Consider the following 15,725-nt stretch of genomic DNA (forward strand, 5'->3'; position numbering starts at 1 on the left):
TCATGCCCTTCTCCAGGGGATCTTCCTAACCCAGGGATAGAACCCGCGTTTCCTGTGTCTCCTGCTTTGCAGGCGGATTCTTTACCCATTGACCACCTGGGAAACCCTCCTGGTAGATAGCCACCAGCTGAATATTTACTACGTTCGTTTACAGACGAGGGTGAGCGAGGTTAAGCAGTGTCCACAAAGCGAATAAAATAGAAGAGTGAAGACTGGAACGCAGGCGTGTGAATCACAATCTGTGTTCGAATGGGAAAGTGATCTGGGCAAGCCAAGCGCGATTGGAATAATAAAGAACATTTTATTACAACGAAGGGCTTATGAATGACTGCAATTCAATTCGATGACACTCCGGCCGGTATGCACTTCTGGGCACCGCCCAAAGATTCCACCGCCTTTGGGCGCTTACGTGCGCTTCGTGACCGCCGCGGCGGACGCGGGGTAGGCGGCGGAGACCGCATGCGCCCTGTCTTCCTGGGAGAGCGCCCCCTCCGCCCGGCGGCTGCAGCGCCCGCACGGAGCGCATGCGTACACCCGGCGGGAGGAGGGTGGCCCAGAGCTAGTGGAAAGATTTGGCCGTGCAAGTGAAAGGGAGCTGAAGAGTGGGGCGCAAGCGCGCAGGCGCAGCCGGGGGCCGGGCGGCGACTCCGGAATCTCGGTGATCCCGACTGCGCCGCATCCCGAACCGCAGCCATGGCCGCCTACAAGCTGGTGCTGATCCGGCACGGTGAGAGCACATGGAACCTGGAGAACCGTTTCAGCGGCTGGTACGACGCGGACCTGAGCCCAGCAGGGCACGAGGAGGCGAAGCGAGGCGGGCAGGCGCTGAGAGGTGCGTAGCCGGCCGGGGCGGTGGATGTGGGCTGCGAAGGCCGGGGCTGGCGCCTCTGGGTCACGGCCGCCTGGCCTCACCCCCTCCCGGAGAACGTCTAGACCTTAGGCTTCTTCTTTCTAACAGTGTATTTTGCAGTTGAGAAAATGAGCCAGGGTTGGGGGATCGACTTGCTCAAGGTCACCCAGCCAAGAAGAGGACCCGGGCGGTCACCGCGCAGTTTTATTGCGCTCTCCACACCGCCTTGCGAAATTGTTCTCGTCTTAGTCTGAGCATTTAGTAACTCGGGGACTGGTCACTAAATTGGATGCCCAGTGTCTTCCAGTGGCTAAAACCAAACCTACTCTAGGCTAGGGAGGCTGATGAAGTGGCAGGCCACATGCTTCTCCCCGCCGTGGGGGAGTGAAGCGGCGCCGCGGATACCAGAGACATCCATGTGCTCCTGTAGGATGCTGTTTAGCAGCATTCCACAAACCCTGTGTCGAGTGCATTCACAAATGTAAATGAGTGGTTGAATGAATGAAGGATTTGAGTGAATCCTCTTCACAACCCCATATACAGATTTCATTCCCTTCCTTCCCAACTCTCCCTGGCCCTCTTTCATAGTTGGGAAAGTGAGAGTTGGAAAGAGGACTTGACCAAGGCTACATCTTATTCCTAGTCCACCACGCTGGCCTCTGTTCTGGGGATGAGTAAACAGGTAGGTGCGAGGGAACTGGTAGGCTGGCGCAGGCAAAGGTGGAAGTGGAAGTGAGATAAGCTTGCCTACTCTGGCTGGCCCCCTCTGGCAGACGGCTCTCTGTGATTTTGAAATGCTAATAAGGAAGCATTCCCTGCTGCCAGCAATTCGAAGAATCTCGGGACTGAGGAGGTGCTTCCATTGATCCTGCTCTGCTCCCTTTTAACCTCGACAAAGCAGCAGCCATTGAAATAGGTCATTGATGCCTGGTTGATGTGAATCAGATATTTGGCCCAAATTTGCTCTTTCTAGGTTTTTGCCTCCACTGTAGATCTTTTAGAAATGAAGCAAAGGCTTGGAAACAAATCTGGGAAATGTAATCCTGCTGAGGATGTGTGTGAATAATTTGGGATGGCCCGGTGTGACCTCGTACCGGTTAGGAGAGGCCAGGATGGGGAAAGTGCTGGTAAAGGAGGCCATTTTCTCTCCTGTCTGGCAGGAAGAACTGAATGGGTCTGTGGTGGTTTGCTGATGACTGACCCAGAACAGTTGCTAACTTGCTCCTGAAATCATGCAAGATTTTATAAGCCCTACAGTACTTAAAGCTCTGGTGAAATTAATACTTTATTTTAGGCCTTTTATATTATTAGATTATTCATATGGTCTTCATCATTCAGTTGATGAAGTTGCAAGTGCAGCTGTCCCCTAAGACTGGTCAAATACCTTAACTTGTAATCTCTTAAAATAACAGACCCTAGTTCAGTTTTTAAGTAAATGTTAGTAGCATTAGTTTAAAAAGAAAGCCCATTAAATTTTAAAAATAACTGTTTAGGGGCATCACAGATGATTAAATAAAAAATGACTAAAAGCAAAAATTCTGAATGATGAAGATCATATGAATAATCTAATAATATAAAAGGCCTAAAATAAAGTATTAATTTCACCAGGGCTTTAAGTACTCTAGGGCTTATAAAATCTTGCATGATTTCAGGAGCAAGTTAGCAAGAACTGAGTTTCACCACGCCATATTAAGGGAGGATGGAGGCCACATGGCACACCAGCTAACCCCATCCCTGGGAGCGTCCTAAACTCTGCTTTTGTTTGATGGCCAAGTTAAAGGAAGAGGCTTTAGAGTTTGTTGAGAGTTATAAGGGGAACTGCCCTTTTTCTCTGGGATCTATTTGTGTATCTAATATGCAGCACTCCACTGCAATTAGAAAACTCAGTGAAAAAACCACAGCTTTTCAGCATGGCAGCTGAGCCTTGCGCTGAGGATGCTGCTTCCCAGTGACTCAGCCTTTTACTGGGGAATCATTCTTCCCCATAAAGTTAGGGAGGAGATGGTAAGTGAGTCTACTAGGACTTGTCCTGAGGCTCAGCGATGAGATGTGTCTTTTCCCTCGTGGGTGCTGGTGAGTCTCCTGGTGACTAATCCTCCCTTCCCCCATCAGTGTAGTTCTTACTGGCCTTATTCTCAGTTGAATGACTGGCAGAAAATTCACTTCATTAATTACTGTTGGTCTCAATACGAAGCAACACACAGGAAAGTTTGTGCTGAATTTCAATGAGGGCCTTATAGCCTCACTGAAGAAAACAGGAATGTTTTCCTGGTTCACCGCATAAGGAAAGGGACATCTCCCCATTAAAGTGGGAGGGAGAATAATGGTTTGTGAACCATAAATGAAGATATATATGGTTGTAACTTACTGGTTGGGCCAACATAACTCTTGATACCACCCCTCATAACTGCTGTGTGTAGAGGAGAGGTCTGCTGTTTCTCCAGTGAGTGGCTTCTCTTAAACTTGGTTTAACAGTTGATGTAGGTAGGTAGATATATAGGGTAGTCAAGTAATTTGACTAGCAGAAAGGAACTGTGGATGAAGAGATTGTGATGTGATTTCCATACGCTAGGGAAGATACAATTTCATGCAACAAACTGGTTTTATCAGCATCCTCTAAGAGCTCTTGCTGTATCCTAATTGTTGAATTTAAAATCCCATTTCTCCTGGACCAGAAATTAGAGAGGATTGAAATATATTAGTAATTATCAATCAGAAGTGACAGTTCTAACTAAAATACAAACATCAGAATCCTTAGAAGTTAGGAAGCTATGGAGATAGCTAGAGATGGTGGTTATGAGTTGGATTATAGAGTTATACAACCTGGGTTTTTAACCTTTCATGTAATATCTGTGACCTCAGATAATTTGCTTAACTCCTGCAGTTTCTATTTCCCCCGCCGGTAAGATGGATTGTAATGATGTAACCTCATTAGATTGTTATGAAGACTAAATAAAATACATACAAAGTACTTACTAGTCCAGTGCCTGACAGATGGTAAATCCTCTATAAATATTAACTATTATGTTTATTAAGTGACTCCAAGTTTTTAATATCCTTATGTTAAAAGAATTAAAGCAAATAAAATGTGCTTAAGCACAGCACTCTGGGGATTAGCGCAGATCTCAGGTTAGCTCGTTGATAGTACATTTGGGCCTTTGGTTAGATGAATTATTGGGAAGCTGCTGGGAAGTATATTGTCAATTGCAACATAAATCAACAAATGTTACCTTCCCCAAAGGCAAAATGTTGTTTTTCCTGTATGCAAAATAAAATATTTAGGGTATACAAAATATTTAGCCAAATAATTTTCATTTGGGTTGTCCATACCTGAGATTTATATGTAAGAAAATTCTGGCTCTAGGGGATTTCCTGGTGGTCTAGTAGTTAGAACTCTTTGCCCTCACTGCTGAGGGCCCAGGTTTAATCCCTGGTGGGGAACTAAGATCCCACAAGCCGTGTGGCATGGCTAAAGAAAAGAAAAAAGAAGAAACTCTGGCTCTAGAGTGGACCTCATTAGCTTATCACTTTTAACTTACAATTTTCAGATGCTGGCTATGAGTTTGACATCTGCTTCACCTCAGTGCAGAAGAGAGCAATCCGGACCCTCTGGACAGTGCTGGATGCCATTGACCAAATGTGGCTGCCAGTGGTGAGGACTTGGCGCCTTAATGAGCGACACTATGGGGGTCTGACTGGCCTCAATAAGGCAGAAACTGCTGCCAAGCATGGCGAGGCCCAGGTGAAGATCTGGAGGCGCTCCTATGATGTCCCGCCGCCTCCCATGGAGCCCGACCATCCCTTCTACAGCAACATCAGTAAGGTATGGACACACTGAGGTTTGGCTCGCTGCACACAGGACCAGGGGATCAGAATCTGGACTTCTCTCTTTTAGCTTTTATTAGTATCTGCCTAGATCACTGAATTTCTAATTTATGATAAAATAAATCCCCCCTTGTAATCCCTCTTCTCCAAGGAATGACCATCACTCGTTAAACGATTTAGTTAGAGAGTTTATGTGCTTTATCTATGAAGAATTTCTATCTTTTTTACATGTATTGCCATATTTTTTAAAACTGCACCGTAGCTGATAGGGTCTTCCTAAACCAATTTCAAGGTAAAGTGAGTTGGGAAGAGCCTTGAGGCCTACCTTTCCTAAGCTGTGTTTCTTTTGGACTCTTCAATCTTCCCTGTCGTGGGTAATGGGGGAGGGAGGGCAGGATAGTAATAATCCCCCTTCCCAAGCTCTCAGTGCCCTGGTGAGAGACTTTTACCTATCACTGTGATCCCTTAGGGGATGCTGAATAGGCAGAACAGATGGGACTGGTAATAACTGGTAAGCTGGGATTTTTTGTTTAGGATCGCAGGTACGCAGACCTCACTGAAGACCAGCTGCCCTCCTGTGAGAGTCTGAAGGACACAATTGCCAGAGCTCTGCCCTTTTGGAATGAAGAAATTGTCCCCCAGATCAAGGAGGGGAAACGGGTACTAATTGCAGCCCATGGCAACAGCCTTCGGGGCATCGTCAAGCATCTGGAGGGTATGTATGCTTTTCAGAGGGGCCTTCAGGGAAGGGTAAAGCAGAACTGCCACTATGGACTAATTTAGTATGAAGGAGACCTTCAGGAAAGGGTTGGATGTACGGAGAGCCTTAGAGACAGTCCAGATTATCTCCTAGTAGAAACATGATCCTTGCTTTTCAAAGCATCATCTGCAGAACCAGAGGCTGCCACACCCCACTGGGTGCTTGTTACACGTTAGAACCTCAGGTCCCACTTCAGACCTGATTTGGAAGCTGCATCTATCATCTAGGTGCATCTGTCATTGCTCCATTATAGCAGAGTGATCACCCAAGGAATGCCCCCTGTATTCTTTCTTAGCCACTGAACAGCAAGAAAAAAAGGGATGGAAAGTATCTCTCCCCAGAGGAGATACACACGAAAGTTTGAGATGCCTACCTCTAGACTGGGTCGGGAAGACCCCCTAGAGAAGGAAATGGCAATCTACTCTAGTACTATTGCCTGGAAAATCCCATGGACAGAGGAGCCTGGTAGGATACAATCCATGGGGTCAGAGTCGGACACAACTGAGCGACTTCACTTTCACTTTTACCTCTGGACTAGGACTGCTAGTTGAAATTGCTGATAAAAATCCTTCTTAACCACAGCCTGATTACAACTCCCCACATGAGTGTCAATTTGCATCCTAAGTTGTTTCACTCGAGGGCCTAGAGGCCCAGATGCACCACGTTTTGGCAGCTGTATGGACAACATAGGACATTTGAGATACTAAGATGTATAGTCCTGCTTCACTGTGGGTTTCCAGATCCCCCCTTGGGGAGGGATACCTTTCATCCCTTTTTTCTTGCTGTTCAGTGGCTGAGAAAGAATATAGGGGGCATTCCTTGGGTGATCACTCTACCCTAATACAGATCCTTAATCTTATGACAAGTATCAGAAAGGGTGTCTTGTTTTAATTCCTGCCAGAGTCCTTGGAGGACCCATTTCCTCACCTGGAGGATGAACAGTAAAGCTGGAGAGGTCTGTGGATTCTTATCTTGCTTGACTGATCATGAGGAGGGGGTATATTTTCAGGTCTCTCTGAAGAGGCTATCATGGAGCTGAACCTGCCGACTGGCATTCCCATGGTCTATGAATTGGACAAGAACTTGAAGCCCATCAAGCCCATGCAGTTCCTGGGGGATGAGGAGACCGTGCGTAAAGCCATGGAGGCTGTGGCTGCCCAGGGCAAGGCCAAGAAGTGAGGGCAAGCAGCAGATTACTTTCCCAAGGATTACCCTCCTCCCCTGCCCTGGCCCACCCTATTCCTCTGCACCTCTCCCTGGCACATGTCCCACTGATGACATCTGTAGGCATCATAAGTTTAGCTGCAGGTGGGGACCAGCGGCTCCTAATTCCACATTAGCCATTTTATCTCTTGCACCCACTCCCTTTATACAGTCTAGTCAGAATGGCACGTCTGGGGCATGGTCCTCAGTCCAAGCCGAGGGAAGACTTATCCAGAAGTGTTGAGAGGTTATCACTGGGGGGTTTGATGGTGGTTTATTACTAAGGAGCTGCTTGAGTAGGGGTCAGGGAGAAAACCATGCTGAGGTGTGACCAATGAGAAGTAAGAGCCTATTCGTGTCCCCAGAGGCCAGCCGGGCACTGTTGTTAGGTGACTCAGGGCTCTAGTCATTCCAGTGGAAGATGAATGTAACCTGCATGGTGACTCAATCAAATATTCCTCCCTCACTCTAAAAGGCTGGATCAATTCTGAATGTTTTTGTGTTGCATTTACTTAAAAAAAAAAAAAAAACACCCTTCTGGGGTTTTTAGTGGTGGTTGAAATACTCCAACATGTGGTCATCAGCAAATAAGTCATTCCTTACACCATCATGGGATAAGCTCCTTGACTTCTAAGGTGTAGGAGTTCATCCTGCTGTGTGTTTTAGAATCCCTCCCCTGCCTTACTGTTTTGTGGCAGCGGAATGCCTCTTGATCATGTCCAAGTGTGTCTCTCACTGTGCCTGACTTCTGAACCATGTTCCAGTTGCTTGGCCTAGCACTTGGGCCCAGTACTCATTTGAGCATAACTGTACTAAAAATATCTTTTTTCCAGATCAGTATAAAATAAAGGAGTGATGTGCAATATTTTCTGTGTGATATGTGTTACCTGAGGAAATCAACTCGAACATTCAACTCGAAATGTCTCTCACTGCCCAAGTTCGTGTATGACTAAGAGCTTTAGGACAGCCAGTCACAACTTTACACAGCCATTTTATCTCTTGCACCCACTCCCTTCATACAGTCTAGTCAAAATGGCACGTCTGGGGTATGGTCCTCAGTCCAAGCCGAGGGAAGACTTATCCAGAAGTGTTGAGAGGTCATCACTGGGGGGTTCCAAATACCATGTATCTCACTGGGTTCTCCACTGCTGGTTGAAGAGCTGAACTCTTTCCTGTTGCCTCTCTACAGCTCTTGCTCAATGGTACTGGTTACTAAAATCAAATTTTGAAACTATTATACCTTCTTTCAGTTCAATTCAGTAGCTCAGTCGTGTCCGACTGTGCGACCCCATGAATCGCAGCACGCCAGGCCTCCCTGTCCATCACCATCTCCCGGAGTTCACTCAGACTCATGTCCATCGAGTCCATGATGCCATCCAGCCATCTCATCCTTGGTCGTCCCCTTCTCCTCCTGCCCCCAATCCCTCCCAGCATCAGAGTCTTTTCCAATGAGTCAACTCTTTGCATGAGGTGGCCAAAGTATACCTTTAGAAAGGTAAAAGTTTGTTTACTAGACTTAAAAAAGCCAGTCCCTTTCTATTAGTAAACCGTAAACTTGATTCACACCTTTCCTTTAGGCTCCTGAAGTTTTACCCCTGTCAGTTACCTAACCTCAGAAATTACACTTGCAGGAGAAAAGGAATAAACAGTCATCCCTTACCTGCAGAGGGGAGACTGATTCCAGGACTCCTCTGGGTACTAAAATTAACAGATGCTAGGGATTTCCTTGGTGGTCCAGTGGCTAAGACTCAGCTCCCAATGCAGGAGGCTAGGGTTGGATCCCTGGTCAGGGAACAGGATCCCACATGCACGCAGCTGAGTCTACATGCTGCAGTGAAGAGCAACTAAGACCCAGCACAGCCAAAATAAACACTTCAAAATTAACAGATGCTAAACTGCCTAATATAAGATGGCATAGTACAGATGGCTCTCTCCATGGGTTTCATATCCATGAACAGGGAGGACTGACTGTAGTTATCTACATAATTGGGAAGGGGCATTGCTCACATTTACCTTTTCTCTGAGGCCTCTGAGAAGATCATTGGAATATGAGAAAGCTCATAAGCCGTCCTCTTCTAGTAGGAACAAGTGACACCCTCCATCTAAAAAATTCTTAAGCGCTCTATGCTAGCCATTGGGTGAGGCATATTATATACATAATCTTCAATCCTGATAACCTCTGAAAGGACTAGTGTCGTTTACAGAAGAGGAAACACGCTGAAAACAGAAACGGGCCAGAAGGTACACTACTGCGTACTGGGACCCGGTATGAATGTTGCCCTTATTCTAAAATTTAAGCATCTTGCTTTCCAAGTTAGCTGTTTATCTGATGTGCACAGTAATCCTAGGAAGACTTTTAGTACTTTAAGTCTAAAATAGCCTGATGGGATGTTAATTTCCTTAGCTTGTACTGAATCTTAGAACAAAAGTTGATAATTTTGTGCTCAACCCATGCCTGACACATAGCAAGTACTCAAAAGTGTGTAGCACATAAAAAATACAAAAAAAGATAGGTGATTAGGCATTGTCTACAAAGACTCTGCTCTAGATGTCATGTCAGTTTAGATGCTTTACCCTACTTGAGACAACAGAAACTAAAATTCTTTTCATAAAAATGTTTTCTTTGTCATAGCAAAAACACACATTTGTAACACTCAAAGAACAGGCTATAATCTACCATCATACAGGTTGTTTGCTGGTGCCTCCAAAAGAAATTACTCCAGAGAAGAAAATCTGCTGAAAGGCTCACAAGAAAAATGTTCCACCTACAGAAAAGATTTTTCTAAAGGTGGCTGCTGACCAATCCCTGGTGTCTGAATAAAGACAACAGCCTCCTGACTCACACACGTACTCTTGGAAAACAGCTTCCCTTCTGCGTGGGAAAAGTGGCTTCTTAGGTCTGCAGGAACTCAGGCTGTACTCGGGCCACCTTCCGGAATTCTTTGGTGTGGGTCTTCGGGCACTGCATCTCACACCAGCTGATGGGGACCATCTGGACACCTGCAAGGGGAAAGGTGCTGTAGGAGCTGGGACCCCAGATACTTGCTCGAGACATTTCTCTTTTCAGCTGGGTGTGAACTGATGTCACCAAGCTGCCTAGTGAACTTCTCACCTCGTACAGAAAAAAGCCTTGTTTATTCTACTGATTTAAGGAGTAAGTGGCTCCTTTCCTTAGATTATATAAGGAGAATCATTCTAATCCCAGTAGTCAGTATCTACACTCACATTGCTTCTAAGGTAATTAAAAAATGAGGGAAAACAGTGGACTAATCCCAACCCTAGCTCCCAGGAAAAGGTAAGCATGTGGAAGCATGGACAAACTCACCTGATTCGCTGTGGGCCACCACCACTCCCAGCTCATTTTCGGCAGTGGTTAGCAGGTAGTTGGATTGCGCATCACCTAGGGAGATCTAGTCACATCACGTTGGTAAAGGAAAACACAGACTTCCAAGTCTTCCCTCTCATAGCTACTTGAGTGGTTTCTCTACTTCCATTTCTTCCTTTGACAAAGGACCACAAGCCTTCAGGGAATAAAGGATACCACTTTGGCCAAGACGATGTCCCCTGGGCGGAAACTCTTATAAATTTCAACCTGTAAAGAAAGGAGTGTTAAGTAAAAGCTCCGATCAGGTCTGTAATGAAACTATTAACCCCACTGGGTAGAGCTAGTTTACTTCTAACCCCAGAGGGTAGAACCCCAATGATAGATCTACCATTACTCAAGTAGATCAACAACTTTTATTGCTTCTGTGGCATCATCACGTAAATGAAAGATCTGAACTCAATAACCTTATCAGGAATCTGACTTAGACAAAAGGTACTATGGTTGCCCTGAAAGGGTCCAGAATAAGTCTGAGAGAACAGCCATGAATAAATACCTGGCTTCAAAGACAAAGCGTAAACTAGCTCCTCTCTGGTCAACAGAAGAAAAATCACACAAAGAGGAAAGGAATAGTGAGGTGAATTCCACACCTTCCAGTAGAGAACGCCTTAAAATTCCTTGGACTCCACATTCCCACAGACTTTTGAAATTCACTGGAATAATCTAAAAGGACTGAGATTCCTAAAGCCATGAAGAAAAAAAAGAACCAACCAACAACCTTGTCTTTTTCAGTAGCTCGGACGTCTTCTTTGCTATAAAGAAAAGAAGTAACAGAAAGATTAATTATCTGTGAGAAAGAACTATCCGGCAGACTCCTAGCAGAGAAAGAGCTCTAAGAGCAAAGAAAACAAGTCCTAATCGGGACCCTGCTGCCACCCAGAGGAGCAGGTGGAGAAATATTTCCCGTTCTAACCCCGAGGAGAAAATCACAGTTCCCATTCTTGGATCAAACAGAACAGGAGTATCAATACCTCCCACTAGAGGAAAGTGGATCCGATTTGGCAGAGGATAAGGAACTCTGCTGCCTTAGGAGAGCTTGAATGGCAGCATCACAGAACCACACAGAATCCTGAGGGTGGAAAGAGCCTCAGATGTTAAATTATCTAGCTCACAAGAACTGTCTATCCCTTCTCAAAGAACCCATAGCGGGGAAAAATACCACTTTACCCACTACCCTTTTTATTGTCTTATAATGCTTGGGTTAATCGATATTAAACACAAGAAAAAAAGGTACTTCCTAATGCCTTCTACTTTGGTATGAATCATACCCACAATGCACCTCCAGCTTATTCAATTCTTTTTTATTTTATTTAATGTCCTATCTCATTAATATCTTCCTTCTGTCTTAACTCACATACTATAATATTTTCTTTAGATACTACCTGGGGAGATACTACAAAGAGGTGAGACAGGGCAGGAGTAGACTGTTAATTGTTCTTAAAAATTCCAGTCTCCCATCCTATCCTAATCGCATTCCAGGCGCTGAGGCGAATATGAAGACAAAAATACTCCTTACCGGATGGTTCCTCGAAAAGAGTTCTTAAGTGGCGTGGACCCCACATATAGGATGTGTACTTTGGCAAAGCGTGAATTGATGCTGGAGACCTGTGGAACAGAGGAAAGGGCAACATTAGAGTATTAGCAGTTGTCAGCTGAAGGAGGCAGGAATCAACTAGGCAAGACTAGGATTTTAGTCCAAGCATCCCTACTAAGCATAGAATTTCAGGTAAGTTAACTCGTATTTATCCCTGCCTAAGTGATGTTCATAAAGTGGAGTAAAAGCCACTCTGGCCACCTAAAATAGAGTTACCTAGGGAATCAAATGAAATAATATGGCAGAGATTTTTAAAAATGTGCAAGTCTAACATAAATACACAAGGGAAGCATAGAAACTCTAACTAGACCTTTAGCAGATCTCACAAAGAGGCCTGTAGTGTGAATGGAACTTAAGTCTCCATTTCAGCTGCTGGGTAATATTTGGATCACTGTGCCTGTCCAGTTATTTTCAAATTAATGCATAGATTTTCTCTTTTTTTCCTTTTTTAAATTTGGCCACGCTGTGTGGCTTGCAGGATCTTAGTTCCCTGACCAGGGAATGAACATACACCTTTGGCACTGAAAGTGCAGAGTCCTAACCACTGGACTGCCAAGGAATTCCCCACATAGATTTTCTGTTGGAGAAATTATTTATAGAGAAAAACTAAGAGCTACAAGTTAACTGGCAGAGGGTGGGGATGGGCAGGGAATACTGATGTCTTATAATTACTAATTGGTACAGCACTAATTTGCACTTGCCCTCAAAGACTTTATAAAAATCTTTCATTTCTCTGCAGAAAAAGTTTTGCTTTAGATGTTCAAAAATACACCTCCTTATGACCTTCTGGTACTCCTGTTTCCCAGACAGAAATAAAAAATTAAATACTGAGGAAACCAGCTCTGTGAAAGGACTACATAAGCTTGAACTTGACCACACTGATCATTACCCTAGAAATCTCTAGACCCAGCACAGTCCAGTAAAACTTTCTGTGATGATAGAAAAGTTCTGTTGACCAACATGGCAAGCACCATTCACCTGTGGCTACTGACTACTTGAAATGGAGCTAGCAGAACTGAGGAAATAAACGTTAAATTTGTTTAATTTTATTGAAATTTAAATGACCTTATGTGACTATTGGTTACCATACTGGACAGTGCAGTTCTATAATGATCATGATTTCAACACTGGATGGTATCCTAAGCAGGGAGGTTAGGACCAACTTACCTTGCAGGTTACAATAGCTCCTACATCTGGCAGTAATTGGGACTCTGTTTCTCTCATCACAGATATGACAGGAAGCTACAGAGAGAAAAATAAAACATGAATATCCTGGCTAAGCCTTGGATAAAGGTATTTGTGGCTTGACAGTAAAATGGGATACCTTGGGCCACAGTAGACGTCACATGAGCAGGTGGACGACAGATTCATTTGTAGCCCAGAGCAGAAAGCCTTAGAAATTTTAGGATACAGGAGGGGCCCAGGGGCCACAGAAAGAAAGGTGCAAGAAGATATAATCTTACCACTTCAGATGAGTTCTGAGTTTTTTTGTGATTTGCGTAAGAGTTTTTCCGCATACAACTACATTGCCTGTAATCATGGATAATTTGACTCTTTCCTCCAAAGTTATATCTTTCTTTTGGTTTGTCATTTTATTGGATAGGCTAGAATTTTCAAATAAATGTTATATAACAGTGGCCATACTTGTTTACTTCTATTTAACACTTGTAGAGTTTCCTCTTTGAGCACGGTACTGGCTATTGGTGTAGGAAAGATATTTTTGAGCCTGATCTTTTCTTAATCTTTCCCTTGTTCAATATGCTTCAGCTCTCCTGGTCTTTTTTCAGTTTCACCAGTTCACTAAATTTTTTCCCATCTCACGATCTCTTTTCAACCTGCTCTTTCTGCTCACTCACTCAACTCTTATTTATCCTTTAGATTCAGACTAAATATCACTTCTGACTAGGCTGGGTTTGCCTATTACATGTTCTCATGGTACTCTGTAATATTCTTTCAGAACAGCCATCATATGTGTAAGTATACATTCACTTGAGCATTTATTTGCTTACAGTTTGTATGTGTACCCCTTGATAGCAGAGACCATGTATATTTGGCTCATTATCACATCCCACAGCTATAAAATGAACAAACGTTCAAATCCTAGGGAAATTCCCAAAATTGATCGAATACAAAGTCTCTCGTTTTATAGGTTAGAACCTATAAAGGGAGTTTAAGTTTCTTACCTAAAGCAGAATTAGGGTTTAGTCAATACTGAATCCTCTTTCTACTATGCTACCAGTCTTTAGGGCTTTCCTGGTAGCTCAGCTGATAAAGAATAATCTACCTGCAATGTCAGAGACCTGGGTTCGATCCCTGGGCTGGAAAGATCCCCTGGAGAAGGGAATGGCTACCCACTCCAGTATTCTGGCCTGGAGAATTCCACGGACTGTATAGAGATTTGGGCTTCCCTCATAGCTCAGTCAGTAAAGAATCTGCCTGTAATGCAGGAGACCTGGGTTCAATTCCTGGGTTGGGAAGACTCTCCAGAGAAGGAAATGGCAATCCACTCCAGTATTCTTGTCTGGAAAATCTCATGGACAGAGGAGCCTGGTGGGCTACAGTCCATGAGGTCACAAGAGTTGGACAGACTTAGCGACTAACCCCCCCCCCCCTCCAGTCTTTAAGGTGTTCCTCCAAGAACTGCTTATCTGATCCCAAGCTAATCATGGATCAGCCTCTGGAACTGGGGAGAATATTATTCATACATTCAATAAACATCTATGAGCATTTACCTTGCACTACGTGCATAGTAGTGGAAGGGTCTAATGGGGAACTTATAACTGAGTGTTTAATTGCATGTTGAACTAAGTGCTTAGAAAGGGAGTAACAGCTCTTGGGACCTCCCTGGTGGTCCCCTGGTTAAGACTCTGACCTTTCACTGCAGGGGGCATGGGTTCCTTCCAAGATCCTGCATGCTGCATGGCAAAACAAACAGGCAAACTGACCCCAACAGTTCTTTGCGAGTGTTAAAACAAACAAAAACAAAACTCTCCTTTTTGACTAGTGGTGTCTATAGGGCTTCTCTGAGAAAGTGATACTAGTGAGGTTATCTAAAGGGTGGTGGTGGTTTAGTCGCTCAGTCGTGTCCGACTCTTGCGACCCCATGAACTGTAACCCGCCAGGCTCCTCTGTCCATGGGATTTTCCAGGCAAGAATACTGAAATGTGTTGCCATTCCCTTCTCCTGGATCTTCCCGACCCAGGGATCGAGCCCGCGTCTCCTGCAATGGTGGTGGATTCTCTTCCGCTGAGTAGGTAGGATTCAATCGGGCTAAGGAAGAGAGGAGCGTGTTCCAGACAGACGGCGTGTGTACAAAGACTCTGTGGTCCACTGGCGATACTGAAAAAGACAGTAGGACTTCCGCAAAGAGTGAGGCGCGGGTAGCGGAGCGAGATGAAGCCGGAGAAGCAGGCGACATTCGGCCAGGATTCAGCTCACAGCACGGCTGAGCTCGCCTCCGTTCTTTCCCCAGCTTGCTTCCCCGAGGGTCAGCAACACAGCCAAGCCAGACAACACAACTAATTTGTGATGGCTAAGTGTCCAGCAGCGGGGATCCCAGCTGTCAGAAACTTAGAGACTAACTCCTTCTCCTGAACCAGGCACTAAAGACGCGCTCGTAGGACCCTGCCTAAAGACAGTGAAATCAAAGGCAGCGTAAGACAAAGAGACAGAGGAGAAGGGAAGCTGCCCCATTTACCGCGCCGTTCTCGCTGGTCTTTGTCAAGCAGCCAGCAAGCGACGAAAAGATGTAGCCGTGCCGGGTGTAGGTGCCGCTGCCCGGGCTGCCCTCCTCCAAGTTACACAGACGTTCGCCTGCGGAAAAAACGCTGCATCAGCCACGGGTCCGCTGAAGCTGTTGGTCGTCTGGCCTTCTTGCCCCTGTCCCTGCCCACGATTTGCTCTAGATACCGCTGACTTACCGGGGATGCAGTACCTCACGGGTGGCGCCATGACTGCCTCTGTCCCAAATCCCGAGGAAAATGAGGCCGACCTCTCATTGGCCAATATGCAGGTGCAGTTCCGCAGTAAGAAACTCGCTAATTGGTGTGCTCTATCTGTAATCTCCGGAAGCGCTTTCAGAAGACGTAAACTCCATTTCCCAGGTTGCATC

The 15,725-nt window shown here is 45.2% G+C and overlaps 2 protein-coding genes across 2 annotated transcripts; one reads left to right on the forward strand and one right to left on the reverse strand.

Annotated features, from left to right (window-relative positions):
• The first annotated feature begins 501 nt into the window (after positions 1–501).
• On the forward strand, positions 502–7,503 carry PGAM1 (phosphoglycerate mutase 1). Its single transcript, XM_040254792.1, has 4 exons — positions 502–832; positions 4,399–4,673; positions 5,210–5,390; positions 6,445–7,503. The coding sequence occupies exons 1-4, from the start codon at positions 694–696 to the stop codon at positions 6,612–6,614; spliced, it is 765 nt and encodes a 254-aa protein (XP_040110726.1). The 5' UTR covers positions 502–693; the 3' UTR covers positions 6,615–7,503.
• Positions 7,504–8,123: 620 nt separating this feature from the next.
• On the reverse strand, positions 8,124–15,714 carry EXOSC1 (exosome component 1). The gene is made up of 8 exons (XM_040254793.1): positions 15,535–15,714; positions 15,312–15,427; positions 12,782–12,856; positions 11,537–11,625; positions 10,739–10,772; positions 10,180–10,230; positions 9,964–10,048; positions 8,124–9,638 (listed from the first exon to the last, which is right to left on the reverse strand). The coding sequence occupies exons 1-8, from the start codon at positions 15,563–15,565 to the stop codon at positions 9,532–9,534; spliced, it is 588 nt and encodes a 195-aa protein (XP_040110727.1). The 5' UTR covers positions 15,566–15,714; the 3' UTR covers positions 8,124–9,531.
• Between the last annotated feature and the right edge of the window lie 11 nt (positions 15,715–15,725).

Source organism: Oryx dammah, unplaced genomic scaffold (assembly GCF_014754425.2).
Source record: "Oryx dammah isolate SB20612 unplaced genomic scaffold, SCBI_Odam_1.1 HiC_scaffold_14, whole genome shotgun sequence".
In the NCBI taxonomy this organism is placed as follows: Eukaryota; Metazoa; Chordata; class Mammalia; order Artiodactyla; family Bovidae; genus Oryx; species Oryx dammah.